Source organism: Alosa alosa, chromosome 2, assembly GCF_017589495.1.
Source record: "Alosa alosa isolate M-15738 ecotype Scorff River chromosome 2, AALO_Geno_1.1, whole genome shotgun sequence".
Classification (NCBI taxonomy): Eukaryota; Metazoa; Chordata; class Actinopteri; order Clupeiformes; family Clupeidae; genus Alosa; species Alosa alosa.
Window position 1 is genome coordinate 19,833,804 of NC_063190.1, and position 16,273 is coordinate 19,850,076.

The following is a 16,273-nucleotide window of genomic DNA, read 5'->3' on the forward strand; positions in this document are numbered from 1 at the left end:
CTGCCTGGCAGGCTCAGGGCCTTTGTTGAGCTGCTGCCACAGACACAAGACCAGTGCTATGAAGAACTACTGTGTGCGTGTGTGTGTGTGTGTGTGTGTGTGTGTGTGTGTGTGTGTGCGCGTAGATATGTGGGAGTAGTTGAGTGAGTATGTGTGTGTGTGTGTGTATATGTATATGTGTTTGTAGATATATTAGAGTAGGTGTGTGTGTGTATGCGTGTGCGCGCGCGCGCGCGCGTGTGTGTGTGTGTGTGTGTGTGTGTGTGTGTGTGTGTGTGTGTGTGTGTTGTGTGTTGTGTGTGTGTTAGGGGTGTGAATCTCTCATGTAAAAGATGGTAAGATTCGCATCTAGATACATGGGCACGATTCGATACAAGAAAAGATACATGTTTATAAAAAACGATTCAGTACGATTCGATGCAATGCGATTCGATGCAATTCGATGCAGTTCAAGAATGGAAAGCATTCTGAAAGATTTTTTATCATTTGCTCATGGTGCACATTAATTTTATATTATCAATTATCATGGTCATGGTTGTCAATTAGGCAAAAAAAAAATGTGAATATGATTATCTAAACTGAGGTTTGTTTCATATACTGTATGAAAAATAATAGTCAAGACATTTCAGTCAAACACAGCAGCCAAATACAACATAAAAATACATTTTTATAGACTTTACAGATTTTATAGAGTTATATCTGATTGTTTTCATGGAGCTGTAGCCTTGCTGAGGTAAGACAATACCGAAATAAAAGTGCTTAAGAAACTCTTGGCCTTTTCTCATATAGCCTACCCTACAAGAATAAAATAGGCCTACAAATCAATGAACTCTCTGGGCTTATTTTGTTCCAACAGTAGACCTAATGCAGAAACCTATAATGCCACAAGTCTGAGTGAATATGAACAAAATCATTGGCTAATAATTTCTGCATCGCTTTAGCAGCAAGGGCCAAATTATTATTTAACATTAAGGAAATCCCTTCATCAAAGGTAAGGCTTTGATGAAGGCTACAGACTATCGTTGCTGTTTAGGAATGCTATAAGTGTTTAATTTCGCGCTGGATTTCGAAAAACAAAAGCCGACCGAGTTGTCACATGCTTAAGTTGCTACATGCTTAAGTTGCAGTAGATGTATGGGTAATGAGGTCATTTGACAACTTTGAGCAGTGAATGTAACCAAAAACGAACTGCAGTACCCACAATTCTGTACCACGTATAATTTTAAAACCGGAAGTGGGATGAACGCGCTGCTTGGAACGTAATTGACAGTCTGAGCGAGCAGAAAAGGTTGTTAACCGATTCATAACAAGTAAATCGATATAACGACCGGTTCGTTTTTTTTCCGATACGGTGCTTCACGTATCGATGTAGCCGTATCTTACACGTTAAAAACGGATACCGATATGAATCGGTTAATCTTTACACCCCTAGTGTGTGTGTATTAGTGTGTGAGTATGTGAGTGTATTATTGTGAGTGTATTATTGTGTGTGTGTGTAAATTACTGTGTGTGTGTGTGAGCTGAGGACAGTGCTTGGGTGACTCTTCTGGTGGCTCCAGTGATCCGCCGGGCTCTTGGCGGCTCCTCTCAGGGTCGTCTCTCTCTTCAGCCCATTGTACCGCAGCATAATGGACGCTCAGGAGTTGGAGAGGCCCTCAGAAGGACATTGCATACAAACCTCCGACAGCCACTAACAGTCAGCCCACATGTGGCCCCGCTCTGGCCCAGCTCCGGGCCCACACACATCCGCACCTGCGTTCGCGATGACTGAAGTGCTTTAACAGGCCGAGGCTCCGTTGTGAGAGGTGTAAAGGAATCCTGCACTGGTGATGAAGCTGAATGGCTCCAAGGCCGCGAGCGAGCACGAGAGAATGAGAGAGGGAGAGAATGAGAAAATGAGAGGCCCTTTAACTCAGTCTGTGTGCTCTTGAGAGAGCCTCTTCACCTGGAGGAGAGCGCTAACAGCAGCCAGGCACTGTGGTGCACTACGCTACACTGTGCTGTGGTGCACACTACGCTACGCTGTGCTGTGGTGCGCTACGCTGTGCTGTGGTGCGCTACGCTGTGCTGTGGTGCGCTACTCTACGCCGGGCTGCAGTGCGCTAAGCTGTGCTGTGGTGCGCTACGCTACGCTGTGCTGTGGTGCACTACGCTACGCTGTGCTGTGGTGCGCTACGCTGTGCTGTGGTGCGCTACGCTACGCTGTGCTGTGGTGCGCTACGCTACGCTGTGGTGTGGTGCGCAACACTTCGCTGTGCTGTGCTGTGGTGCGCTACGCTGTGCTGTGGTGCGCTACGCTACGCTGTGCTGTGGTACGCTACGCTGCGCTGTGGTACGCTACGCTGCTCGTCTGCAGGTGATAGACTGCCGGGGCAAATACCAGAGTAGGGTGAGAGGTGAGAGGCACTTCATTAGACACACTTAGACCCAGAGGAGGAAAACATCTCTCTCTCTCTTGCTCTCTCTCTCTCTCTCTCTCTCTCTCTCTATTTCTATCTGTTTTATTATGTGTCTATCCATCTGTCTATCTATTGAACTTGCTTTCAGAATGCAGGGGGGTAGTTTGTTTGATGACAGTGTGTGTATGTTCAGAGGAGGAGGGCGGAGGTGCTCGTGTGTTACCCTATAATCCCCTCTGTGAGTGTTTGGGTGGGGGTGACGGTGGTACTCTTTCCCTCTGTGAGTGTTTGGGTGGGGGTGACGGTGCTAACAGAGGGTATGGGTGGTGTCTCCTCCCTGTGGGAAGGGTAGAAGTGCTAGTTTTTTGGGTGCTGTTTTTTTCCACCTCTGCAAGTGTTTGGGTGGGGGTTGTGGAAGTGGCGCTCTTTCCCCTCTGTGAGTGGTTGGGTGGAGGTAGTGACACAGGTTCTGGGTGGTGTCCCCCCTGCGCCCCCCCAGAGAGAACGCCTACTAACAACATCACCCGCCCTTGTTACTGTGGCGACTAGTGCAGGATGGGCAGAGAATAGAGAGAGAGAGAGAGAGAGAGAAAGAGGGGGATACCAAAGTAGAGGGAGGAAGAGAAAGAAGGGGAATTGGAGGGAGAGGGTGAGTGGAGGCAGAAAAAGGGAGAGAGAGAGAAATGAATGGAGAGAGACATAAAAGAAGAGAGAAAAAAAAAAGCACAAGAGATAGAGAGGGCTATGGTGGGAGAGGTAGAGAAAGAGGAGGGAGGGATGCAGGGAGAGAGTATGGAGGTGTGAAAAGGATGACTGGCTTTATGGTCGACAGCCTCATGGTAACGGTGCTGGACGTGCGTCAGCGGCCTGCCTGCCTCGGCCTCGTTTGAAAGGAGCCATCTCAGCGGGGGCCAAAGGGGAGGGGAGGGGCCGGGGGTTCACCTGCCCGACTGGTACCAGACCATTCTGCGTCAGCACACTCACACAGTAATGCACACACAATAATACACTTAGACACACACACACACACACACACACACACACTCACACCAATACACAGTCACACAGTAATGCACACACAATAATACACTTAGACACACACACACACACACACTCACACCAATACATGCACATACACACATAACCCAGGCGTCCACACGCAAACGCTGTCGTCAACATGAAAGGGAAGAAGGGAGAGAAAGAATCGGAGAAAATGAAGAGAGAATGAAGGAGATAAAGAACCAGCCCAGTCCTGCGATCCAGAGCAGTCGGAGGCGGCTCAGCTGAGCGCCCGGCTCAAGCTGCTTGGGTCAACACACACACACCAGGGCTGGAAAATTCATATCGGATCATCCAGCCATGTTTGTTTGGAGTGAATCTGGGTGCAGCTCTTCAGAACATTCCCTTCATTTGTTTATTATTGAAAACAAAAAAGATCTGAATACGTGCTGCTCACACACACACACACACACACACACACACACAAGGTCTTGGTCCCATGGACCTGACTTAGGAGCCAAAAAGCTGGTTGAATCTGGTTAAATAAATGCAAGTGTGCATGTTTTTGAACATTTCATCAGAACTATGTTTGTGTTTGATATGTGTGTTTACTGGAAGTGGCTCTGTAAGACCTGGGAGCGAGTGTGTGTGTGTGTGTGTGTGTGTGTGTGTGTGTGTGTGTGTGTGTGTGTGTGTGTGTGTGTGTGTGTGTGAGTGAGTGTGTGGAGGGTAGATGAGGTGTTTGTTGGGCACGTAGACCCAGCCACTGTCTGTTAGCCTCGCTGTGAACCCAGCATCTTCTAGGGCTGTGATGTCACAATGGCCCAGCCATCAGTGACTGCAGCATTCTGATGACACTTGGTTGCCATGCCAGCAGCGCCGACGCCCCCCTTGAGAAGCCCTGCGCACTGTTCCCTTCCATGTAATAACAGCTATTTATATCTGTTTGACAGTCCTGTCCACTGGAGGGGAAGGCCAAAAAGAGAGAGAGAAAGGGTTGAGAGAGGAGAGAGTGGGGGGGAAATCCAGACAGATTTCTTGCTGGCTGCACTAGAACATCGACCTTGGGAGCATACCCCGTTGTATAATGAATATGTGCATGTGATTTTTTAAATGATTTATGCCCTGCATATTGTCTTGATGTCGTGATGAGACGGGAGAGTGTTTGAGACATGCTCTAGAGATGCTCGCTGTGGCGGTGTTTGTGTCTCGTGCTTATCTGTGTGTGTGCGTGTGTGTGTGTCTGTGTTTGTGTGTGTATGTATGCATGTGCGAGTGTGTGCACATATGCATATTTGTGTGTGTGTGTGTGTGTATATGTGTGTGTGTGCATGCACTCGCGCTCACGTGTGTCTGAGCTACCAAAAGTTCTCATGGTCAGAAGGTTGTGCATCTAAAGTCGCAATATTTATGAAATTCTTTCAGCAAATATTTAGACAGAGGAGTGCGTTTATGAGCACGCTACCTTGGTCTGGCCCCTGGCTACGGAGTCATAACTCTTATGACCCCTCAGGCTGAGGAGGTCAACCTAGAACTTCACCTGTTCTCATTCGCAAAATACTGCACGTTTATTAGGACAGGGTATTTGTCATGATATCTCTTGCTTGCATGATATTGATGATATTTAACACAAATAGTGGATCAAATATTAAGATTTACATTTTCTCAATCACAATCAGAAAATGTTATTATGTATTATTTACATTTCAGTCTATCTGTATGAACTAGACAGGCAGGACTAGGGAGTTGAGTTGGAGGTTTTCTGACTGATTTGCACCACCAATGACTGACCCCTCTGTGGGGTGATTTTAGACATGACTCTCAGAAGGACTCGGAGTGGTTCTGTGTTGTCGTCTGGGAAAATATCTCGGCCATGCAGCAGGGAGGGTGACTATTAGTTGCAGCTACAAACAGACCATCAGAGCAGAGATGGCCAGCCAATGAGGTTTCTGGTTTTGCCAGTGTTTCTTTCTGATTGGCTGCTTAACCTTCCAGTCAAATCTGTTTGCTAAATGGAGGCTGCTGGAAAACAGTGAAAGGGAAAGAGCAAAACATTCCAGTTCAGCAGAAGGTTAAGAGGACAGCAGTGGCAGTGGCAGTGGCTTCTGTTGTGACATTCCGGAATGCTCTTCAGAGTGCATGAAAACATGAAGTGCTGGCTTCTTATTCCTTTTTTAGCATCATATTGAAAGAGAAATATTATCGTAACACCCCCAATTATCACCACTTTTGTTCAGAAATTATAAAACAACGATGTTTTTTAACACTTCAAAATAACATTTGCTAAATGAACCTTACATAGATGTGTAGATTTGAACAAAATCTGGTTTCGTTCTTAACGGGAGCATTTACTGCCTGAAATATCCGATTTTGTTTACCACGCTCGGAGTTATAGTGCTGGCCTGATGGGTCGCCTATTTACGCCGTTTCAACGGCACATGAACGGTTAGACCGAGAATTCTTGTCATGAAATTAAAATTCCACTGGAGCTCCAAGCGGTTGTGTACACGCAGCCCTACAACACTGTTTACAGCTCTTCAAGTCACGGTAAAATATAATTTTTGGTACATAGCTAATTTAGATACACCTATGGTGTGGGTGGTTGCGTTTCTTTAGGAGTCCGCCGTCTTGGTTTGTATAGAAATGGATATTAAGTGACACATACACGCAAGATGGCGGAAATACGGGACCGACGGTAATAGGGGGAGTTCCGATAGGTGTGTTGAGACAAGTCTGGACTGTATCACTTGGGTGTAATATAAGAACACAACAATGATAAGAGAGTCTTCCTCTGTGCCTCTTAAGTTCATTAACAAAACACCTACCACTTATTCATCCATTTCACCTTAAACCAGTGTTTCTCAAAGTGTGGTCCGGGGACCACTGGTGGCCCGCAAGCTATCCCAAGTGGTCCGCGAGCAGACGTAAAAAATAATATAGATGAGTTGTTTGCAATATTGAACCAACTTGTATGTAAATCCAAAGTTCTGCAATACTGCCTATGTAAGCTATGACAATTTAAATCATATGAATCCTCTGACACAATAAGCAAGGTGCAAATACAATAAGCAAGATGGTTCAGTGAGGTTTTTTCTAATGGTTAAGTGGTCCTTGGTCTGTAAAAGTTTGAGAAACACTGCCTTAAACCCTTAACTCCTGTCCATTAATGTTGAGAGGGTGATCAGAGAATAAAATGATTTCTTGACACTATTTTTTTTTATGGAATGTGTCTCTCAATAAACAGTAAACCGTTATCATGTTGTGGTAAATTAATGGTAATCAGTCTACAAAGACCCACTAAAGGAATTGATCTATGAAAATTGGATCGGATTTGAATCACTTGTGACATTCAGTATATCTGTAAGTAGTTCCACAAAAATGGTCCAGATGTATGACCAGCAGCACCCTGTGGATTTGATTTGGGAGTGCTTTGGGGAGCCTCAGCGCTAGTTTTGAGAGCTCACGTCACATCTCACTGAATAAAACCTTTTATATAAGAGTAATTTCCCCTGGTAAGTGCAGCAGGCATGGTAATGCTAGACTAGACATTGCTGCTTAATCTGTGCCACACCATCATGATGTTTTTAAAAAAAAAAAAAAAACACACAGAGGTTACATTACTCCTAATCTCATTAGTGTTGCAGAGCACTCAGATGCAGCATCAGAGCAGTGGGGCATTTTGAAAAGTCTTTTAGGGCCTAAAGACACGACAGAGTGTCCTGCCTGTATGCCTGTTCAGTGCTCAGCGTTGAAGCAGGTCCTCCATTTTCCCCCTCCTCCCTTGTCTGATCTGATGTGTGCTCTGTCGCCCCCCGCAGGTGAAGCTGATGAAGTACATCTGCAAGCAGCTGCAGTGCAAGCAGAAGGTTCCGGAGACAGAGAGGCCGCAGGCTCTGGACAGCTACCCCAGACTCGGAGACTGGCTGCGCACCATCAACCTCAGGCCAGTGCTCATCGAGGTAGCCTACACACTACACACTCATATCAACAGCTGTGTGTGTGTGTGTGTGTGTGTGTGTGTGTGTGTGTGTGTACGTTTGTGTATGTTGTGTTTGTGTTTGTGTATGTGTGTGTCTCTCTCAGTGTGTGTGTCTGTGTGTGTGTGTGTGTGTGTGTGTGTGTGTGTGTGTGTGTGTGTGTGTGTGTGTGTGTGTGTGAGATGCTTGGGGGGAAGACAATATACAAAGATAGAGTAAATCATATCTCATATTATCTTATAGTAGCCTACACACTATACACTCATATATCAACAGCTGTGTGTGTGTGTGTGTGTGTTTGTGTTTGTGTTTGTGTTTGTGCTGTGTTTGTGTGTGTGTGCGTGTGCGTGTGTCTCTCTCAGTGTGTGTGTGTGTGTGTGTGTGTGTGTGTGAGAGATGCTTGGGGGGAAGACAATATACAAACATAGAGTAAATCATATCATCATATGCATTAATGGATGCTTGTTATGTGTAAGTGTGGTTATCATGTGTGACATAAACTGTATTGAGGTACAGGATTTATATATGGTAATGATGATTCCTAAAACCAAACAGACAGAGAAATCCCCTCTTTATCAATCTGTGTGTCAGTCTTAGTATGGATATGTGTGTATGTTATTTGAGTCACCGGAGTACTCTAGTCACGTGTGTATGCTTACATTTCTGCTCTAAACTTGGAGACCCGACTTTTCATGATTATGTGGCAGATATGCACAGCGCCATATGGTTGTACTGTTTCACACCCAGGGGAAAGAACAAAACAGTTGTTAGTGGTTTGCTGGTGTGTTTGGTAATGCATATGAGCTGACCCTGCAGCCAGTTGGTGGCAATAGGTTGGGACGATGGTCGGTGGGTATGTGGGGTTATATCATAGTTAAGGTAGACATTGTTGAGCTTGTGAAATGTATAATTTATGAATTTATTTATTTCAATTTGTCCTATTACTGTACACAGAACATGTTCTAGTTGTGTAATCATCTGTGGCCTGCATAGATGTTTTTGTTTGGTGCTGAGATGGAAAACACATTACAAAGTATAAATGGGCTTTCAATGCGTGTGTGTGTGTGTGTGTGTGTGTGTGTGTGTGTACATGTGCAGGATTGCGGTGGTTAAGGAAATATCCATCTTTCAAAAATTCTGGGCCTTTTTTTATAAGGGAACCACAAACTCTGAGCATTTGGCGACTCTGAATGGCAGTTGTAGCGCGTAAACAAGATAATTAACAGTTAAAGTTGGGGATATGTGCCACAGGCGTGGCTATGACCTGATCCAGAGGCCAGTTTTCCACCACCACTTTATTTAAAAAAACCATAAAATACAATTTTAAATAAACATAAAATACAAATGGAAGACAGAGTAAAAGTTTTTATTTTCTTATGACATATAAATAGGCCGATCCTATGAATTGTTATTGCAGCGCTCTGCTCATACTTTAGTAGTACTCTAGTTGTCCTCTTCATGATCTACTTGTTTACTAATAAGTAACCCATAACCCAAAATGGCAAGACCATCTCTGAAAAGCATAATAAGCAACATAATTTGTGTAGGCCACTAATGGCACATACAGGAAAGACAAGTATTGTCCACAGTAAATGATGGCCCTACTAAAGTGCATTATAAGTCATTCATTCCTAACCCAACTGACTGGGTTCAAGTGCATCTTGTAATGATATGTATTGTAAGGGATGCAATGTGCTCATGTATTAATTATTGAGAACTTCGTTGCCAGAAGTGCATCATATAAAGTGGGGCAGTGGGCCTATTGGCATTTATGGTCTATAGCTCTCCTGAAGCTACACACTACTATGCTAGTGTTAGAAACTCATCAGTCTTCATCATGAATCAGTCCAGTTGGGATTGTCTCTCTGTACGATATGCCACCCAGTGCAACAGATTCACAGCACTTGTTGCCACACACAGCAGCATAGTTCTAGTTCTCATTACGTTAGCAAATAGTGGCGCGAGTCAAGTCCTCGGTGCCTTGACCCACTTCTAGTGACACCGTTAGCCCAGAATACACTGCCTGCCTGCCTGCCTGCCTGCGCTGCCTGGCTGCTGGCTGGGCTCACATGGACGGCGCTGTTGTCAGCGAACAATGGCTCTCTCTCTTCTCTCCTCTCCTCTCCTCTCCTCAGCGCAGCTCGGCAGCCTGCGTGGAAGTAAGTAGGGCTTACATAATGTTACGTAACGTGGCAGGCGGGCGCAGCTGCCACTACTGGGGTTATCTGGTGAAGAGCGACAGCCGGGCGACTGGGTGAGTGGGTGCACCGCGTGTGCCGGGGCGGCAGGAGGGGCTTTGGCTGGGATCATGGGAGATGCCCCTATTGAGGCACACTATTGCGCCACATGGTGCCAACAGCATCATGGCATATTCATGAAGGTGGTGTGAAGGTGGATGTGTTGGCATGCAAGAAGAGGATGCCCCCAGGCTGTGCCCAGGTCTTTGTTTATGGATAAGTATTGTCATGTTTTCACGGGCGGTGGGGATCACTGGAGATCCCATGGAACTCGGAGTGTGATGTTCAGGAAGCTCATCTCATATCCAAATTCCAAATCCCCCATCCCCCAATGTAAAACTCAGAAGTCAGAGAGCTTTACCAAGGCATCATTGGGAGGTGAATCAGAAGTGTACAAAATGGAATGAGAAAATGATACAACAGACACAGGAACCCCCTGCTGCCCTATATACTAATAAGTTTGATTTTAGTTTTTTGATTTTTGTTTGTTTAAACAATGTTGCCAACATTAGACATTCATGGATTTTGAATAGTTACCAGCTGGTACAAAGCAATGCAGTGAGCAAACTCAAAACAATATTGGATGCCTAAGTGATGTTAATACATGCTGGTAAATAGCATTAGCGCCACACACCTGCCCCTCTTGATTGAGTATAGAGGTTTGAGTACAGTGCATCATTTGTCCCGCTCCGAGATTGCACTAGCATGAAATTAACTTCAGCAGTGGCTGTGTGGACGCGATGCGCTATGCCTTGCATCTAGCTGTGTGATGATACATACAGATAATCCTAGCCATACTGTAGGTCTAATCCCAGATTCCTACAGTGACAGCCTGCTGGGCTCTTATTTGTTTGTTTGTTTGTGTACAGTGTACATGCAGTCATTGTTATTAATCTAAATACTCGCAACAAACAGGCTGTGTATTGTAATCTAGTCTGTCTAGGACTTCCCTGCTGTCTAAACTGTATCATATAACATACATGATCTGCATGAATCCTCTAATACCAGAGTGGCACTGGACAGCCTGTGAGTTTGATTCATGTTTGTGTATTTGTGTCCAGTGAGTTGGTTGTTGTTGTTTGTGTATTTGTGTCCAGTGAGTTGGTTGTTGTTGTTTTTGTGAGTTTGATTCATGTTTGTGTATTTGTGTCGCAGAACAGTCGTCTTGTAGCGGAGCATGTTTGCAAACAGCCCGTGCAACCCGAGGATGTGCCTGCCATGGCCACACAGTGTTAATATCACGATGGCGTTAAGAGGCTCTTCACAGGGCTTCCATTCTACCCATCCAATCATGGCGCTCCTTAATTAGGTAATCAGATCATCTGGCAGGTTTAATTAGTCAGAGAGGTCGCCGGCTTTGGGTATTTCGATGGCTCTAGAATTTCACTCCCATCGTGACAGAGACACCCATTGTGTGCAGGAACACAATGGCTAAGGGTGGGGGGTGAAGGTTGAGTGGAGGGGCAATTTGATGGGATCTGAAAGACATGAATGCCAGGGCTCACTCGGTCATCACTTGTGCCTGCTAGTGGCCTCTTTGGTAGAGAATTTCAGAGAACTCGAATATCGATTTCGATATCTACAGTATGGCTATAGCTAGATATAGAATTGGAATATAGCCTACTGAAATATACTACTGTAAGTGACTTGTGTATGCATGCATATTTCATGTGGGTTTTTATGTTATATGAAGCACAGAGGTCTAAATGTATTTAGCCAGAATGTGCTTTGGCGTAGTCAGAGATGCTTTCTTGGCTGTCGTTGGTCATGGTGCCCATGTGTTAAGTATTACAGTAGGCACACTGGAGACAGCATTGGGATCTTTAGGTGGTGGCAGTGATGCCTTATTTGAATAAACTCCCCTGGTTTACATATAAAGGTGCAGCTGCCAGGGTATAGACACACACACACTTCATTTCCCTAAGACAATGGGTCATACACCAGTAAAAGTTTGCAAATTCACCTTCATGTTAGGGTCTTAATTATCCGTGGAGCTAGCCTGCCAGGTGTGCTCTCTGATGCCTTCACTCTTGCACACAGACTGACAAGTCATTTGCACACTGTAGACCACAGGGACATCATTTGGTTACAATAAATGGTGCTGGAGGGGTATTATTTGCTTATTAGTGATGATTCTCAGTTTCTTAGGGCCTGTGCTGCGGAACTACTCCTTGTCCACATTTGTGTTTGATGAAGGTGTGTGTGTGTGTGTGTGTGTAGGTGATAAGAGTCCTTAGAATAGTAACTTCATTACTGTGGTTTAAAAATTAAACACAATGCCTTTGTGTGTGTGTGTGTGTGTGTGTGTGTGTGTGTGTGTGTGTGTGTGTGTGTGTGTGTGTGTGTGTGTGGGTGGGTGTGTGTGTGTGTGACTGTGTGTGTGTGTGTGTGTGGTTTGAAACTCAACATGACAACGCCTTGTGTGTGTGTGTTTGCTTCCCTTGTGCCCTCCTCCATCTGGTCTGGTGCCAGGCTGTGCCCGTGAAGCTCTCGTTGGATGCCCTGCTCCAGATGCCCGGTGCCCAAGTGCGGGAGACCATGAGGAGGCTTGGGTCCAGCACGGAGGAGTGTGCCAGGCTAAGTGCCGCCCTGTCCTGCCTCAAGAGCGCCACAGAGTCCGGTGAGTGCCCGCCCAACGTGCCCTCTCTCACATACACACACACACACACACACACACACACACACACACACAAACACACATACACACACACACACGATGCCCAGTGTGCCCGCTCTCACATCAGCTCTGCCAACACACACACACACACACACGCTCTGCCAACACACACACACACACACACGCTCTGCAAACACACTGCCATCAGCCTGAGAGACACACAATGCGCTAGGGAGACTTCAGCCACACGAGTGGACCATCTTTGCTCTATGTTAGAGCTGGGCGATATGGACCAAAACTGATATCCCGATATTTTGGGGCTGATTGGTGATATACGATATATATCGATATTTTAAACAGAAAGAGCTAAGTGTTTTGTATTCACTCAACATGACAATTATAACAACACAACCAGCTTTAATTAGAATGATTTCAGACTGCTGCTGTGCAAAAAAGTGTAAACAATAACGTATAGGCTTACCAATACCAATAGGCATAGTAGGCTACAGCTGCTCTGATAATGCAAATAACAAAAGACCAAGAAGTCGATCCTGACTGACAACACAGGCCTACATTGTACTGCACAATGCAATATTTTGGGCACAAAAATATTGCAGTAGCCTACTGCAGAAAAAAACATGCAGTTTTGTCACACAGTGCAGTTTTTTTTTTCGTAAGGGTTTGATAGGGCCTAGATGACAAGCAAATTTATGATGGCCTAGACATGTGTGTCTTGCTATCAATAACAATTAAATAGTTTTAAACAATTAGGCTATTTAAACAACGTAACTGAGTCACTCACCAAGAGTGTGGTAGATGCTACCGTCATTTTGTATGCGTTCATTATCATTTTTGCATGTTCCGGTTCATAAGAAAAAATCCTATGCACAAATGAATGGGGTTTCGGGAATCATAAAAAATGATGCCCCTAACTGCTCGCGAGTCCCCGCGTTGTCTCCCTGAGGACTTTAGATCTGCTATATCGCTAAAGAAACGCAAGCACCCACCCCATAAGTGTATTTAAATTAGCTATGTACATTTTACCGTGAGTCGAAGAGCTGTAAACAGTCTTGTAACTTAAGTCTGCGTGTACAAAACTGCTTGGAGCTCCAGTGGCATTTTGATTTCACGACAAGAATTCTCGGTCTAACCGTTGATGTGCACCAACCTCTGATCATGGTAAACAAAATCTGACTCAGATAAAATGGCCCATTATTTGATGAAATTGTCTCAACTACGTATCGTTTTCAAAAATATATCGGTCGTAGTCAGAATACCGATATATCGCCCAGCCCTACTCTATGTTGTCTTTGTCATGAGTGTGCCATCTTTGCTCTATGTCTTTGTTCTGTGTTGCTACAGTCTGCCACAAACCTTACTCTACTTTCACCTACTTGTTGTCTTTACACTTGTACATTCCTGGTTTCGTCCCTATTTGATAATGTAATGTAATGTATGTAAATGCATTTTCTGTTGTGTCAGCTCTTGAACTTCCGCACAGTGCCCGCTGTACCAAAGGTCACAGGTTTGATGTCCAGGAAGAGCATATTGATCAAACGTCTACCTGTGCTCTGTTATAAAACAATGAACTATGTAAATGTGTTAATCTCCAGTGCTACTGCAGTGAAGTCCACCACTGCAAACTCTTTTGCTCTCTGGTCACATGGCTCTGTGGTGGACGTGAAGCACTGGTGTACAATAGGATGGAAAGGCTTATTTCTGTGTTCAGATTCCTGTTTTGATGGTAGTGATGCTTATTGTAATGGCTACTGCCATGTGGGAGCAATTGAGCTAACCCACTAATGTATGTGTTTAGGCTCATGGTATTAAATTACTCAAGATTAGATATCGCTAAGCTATTGAATTAGTTTTAGTTAACTTTGCCCATCATTTTAATTAGGGCCCATGGTGACACTGTCTGTAACTGATATTTGAAGAACTTGCTATCCTGTTGAGTTCAGCTGCAGTGTGTTCAATTTAGCTTCCTGGAACCAGGCAGAAGTGATAAACCCCAGCTTTCAAAAGTAAAACATAGGTGATTTAGCTGATGTACCTCAAAAGAATTGTATAATCAGCAGATCTTTAGTGAATGAATAGAACAAATGCATTACATTACATTTGAACATTTAGTAACAAAGCAACTTACAATGAGGAATAGTATTCAAGCTACAAATACATACTTAAAAACCAACAATTTATTAGGTAGGAATGATGCCACATATCGACAAGCAATGCTATGGATGCCACTTCTAAAGTTTGTTTAGATCTAGTGGAACTGGCATGGAAACGGAACGTCAGACTTTGGTATGCTATGGCCCGTACTTTCTGAAGTTTCTCCCACCACTGGCCCCGGGGTCTCGAGCCCGTTTCTGAGCGCTGTGTCTGTCTGTGGCCCCTAGGTGGCGAGCTGAGAGAGGACGGTGGCCCCTGGACGTCGGAGCCCACGCGGCGCGACAGCGGCTCCCTGACGCCCGTTGACCAGCTGCCCGGCCTCGGCCTTGGGGGTCCCCTGCGCCCCCACAGCCCCTCCCCGCTGGCACGGCCGTCCCCCAGCACCCCGTCCACCCCCTTCGCCCCCTTCCCCCACCCGCGGCTGGCGCCCGTGTCCGCCACCGACATTGCCCACGGCTACGCCGAGAGCCTGACAGACCCCAGCCCGTACTACTCGGCGCGGCCCGGGCGCATCTACGGGCACACGTCCACGCCGCCCATCACGCCTCCGTCCAAGCGCCGCCACCGGCTCAAGCCGCCCTGCACGCCGCCGCCGCCCTCGCGGAAGGTGCTCCACCTGCTGCCCAACATCACGCTGACCCGCAGCAAGAGCCACGAGTCCCAGCTGGGCAACCGCATCGAGGACACGCCCACCAACAAGTAGGTCACTTCCTGCTGTCTCAGCCTTGTCATTTTACTTAATCTCTCTTTAATAACTCTTTATTTAGAATGTATAAATCTTTAAACCCATAATTTGGAGTAAGTAGGTAATTATGTGACTTAGCAGCATGTTCACAATGGAAAGAGTCTCCAGGCACTCCACAGAAGCCAAGGCTGTCATAAGTGTTTGGTTTGGATGATTTTCGGTTGGTATGTTTTTTGTTTTGTTTTTGTTTTTCCTTACTTGGCAGGACACACAGTAGTGTGTGTGTGTGTGTGTGTGTGTGTGTGTGTGTCTGCACGGTTTGACCTGGAGGCTACTCGTGTGTGTGGTCAGCATACCAGTGCAGTGTGTGTATGTGAGTGCGTGTGTGTGCGCGCGTGTGTGTGTGTGTGTGTTTAGCTGTATATGTCTGTGTTTGTGTCCAGGTTTGTGTGGGTGGAGGGCATGCACAAATACACATACACACACACACACACACACACACACACACACACACACGCACACACACACACACAGTGAGGCAGACAGATCACAGACAGAGGGATGACACACATACACACGCACACGCACACACACACACACGCGCGCGCGCGCGTGCACACGCACACGCACACGCACACGCACACGCACACACACACGCACACACAGAGGCTAGCTGCTCCATTACTCTCAGTGTGTTTGGCCTGCTCTAATCCCCCCAGATTTCCCAGAGATTATGAGGAATGTCACAACAGGATGGACTTCTGGGGCCTGATTTTCAAAAGAGGACAAGTCATTGAGCACACACACACACACACACACACACACACCAACACACTTTCATGTATGAGTATGCATGAGACATCTGGCTGAGGTTAGAGATATAACGGTATAAAAATCCCGATTATAGCGACCAAAATGATCAGTTATTATTGCGGTACTGTTAAAATGTGCTTAAGAGGTTTCTAAGCCTACAGTACCACCAATGATAGACAGAACTCATATTGAGACAATTCAGTTCAGTTCAATTCTATTATATTTACGGTAGATAACACCAGTAACAACTGAAATTGGGTCAGTGTGCATTACGGGACATTAACATCCTGAGCCCTAAGAGGAACAAAGGCGATAGTGGCGAAGGAAGAACTCCCTTTTAGCAGGGAAGATGGCCTTGAGTAGAACCAGTTTCA

The 16,273-nt window shown here is 45.6% G+C and overlaps 1 protein-coding gene across 2 annotated transcripts in view; it reads left to right on the forward strand.

Moving 5' to 3' along the window:
* ksr1a (kinase suppressor of ras 1a) overlaps positions 1-16,273 on the forward strand; it is a 44,356-nt gene that overhangs the window by 11,404 nt on the left and 16,679 nt on the right. For both annotated transcript variants that reach the window (XM_048237318.1, XM_048237319.1), the window contains exons 2-4: positions 7,217-7,357; positions 12,085-12,232; positions 14,629-15,100. In XM_048237318.1, coding sequence (XP_048093275.1) covers positions 7,217-7,357; positions 12,085-12,232; positions 14,629-15,100 — 761 coding nt within the window. The remainder of the gene's footprint in view (positions 1-7,216; positions 7,358-12,084; positions 12,233-14,628; positions 15,101-16,273) is intronic.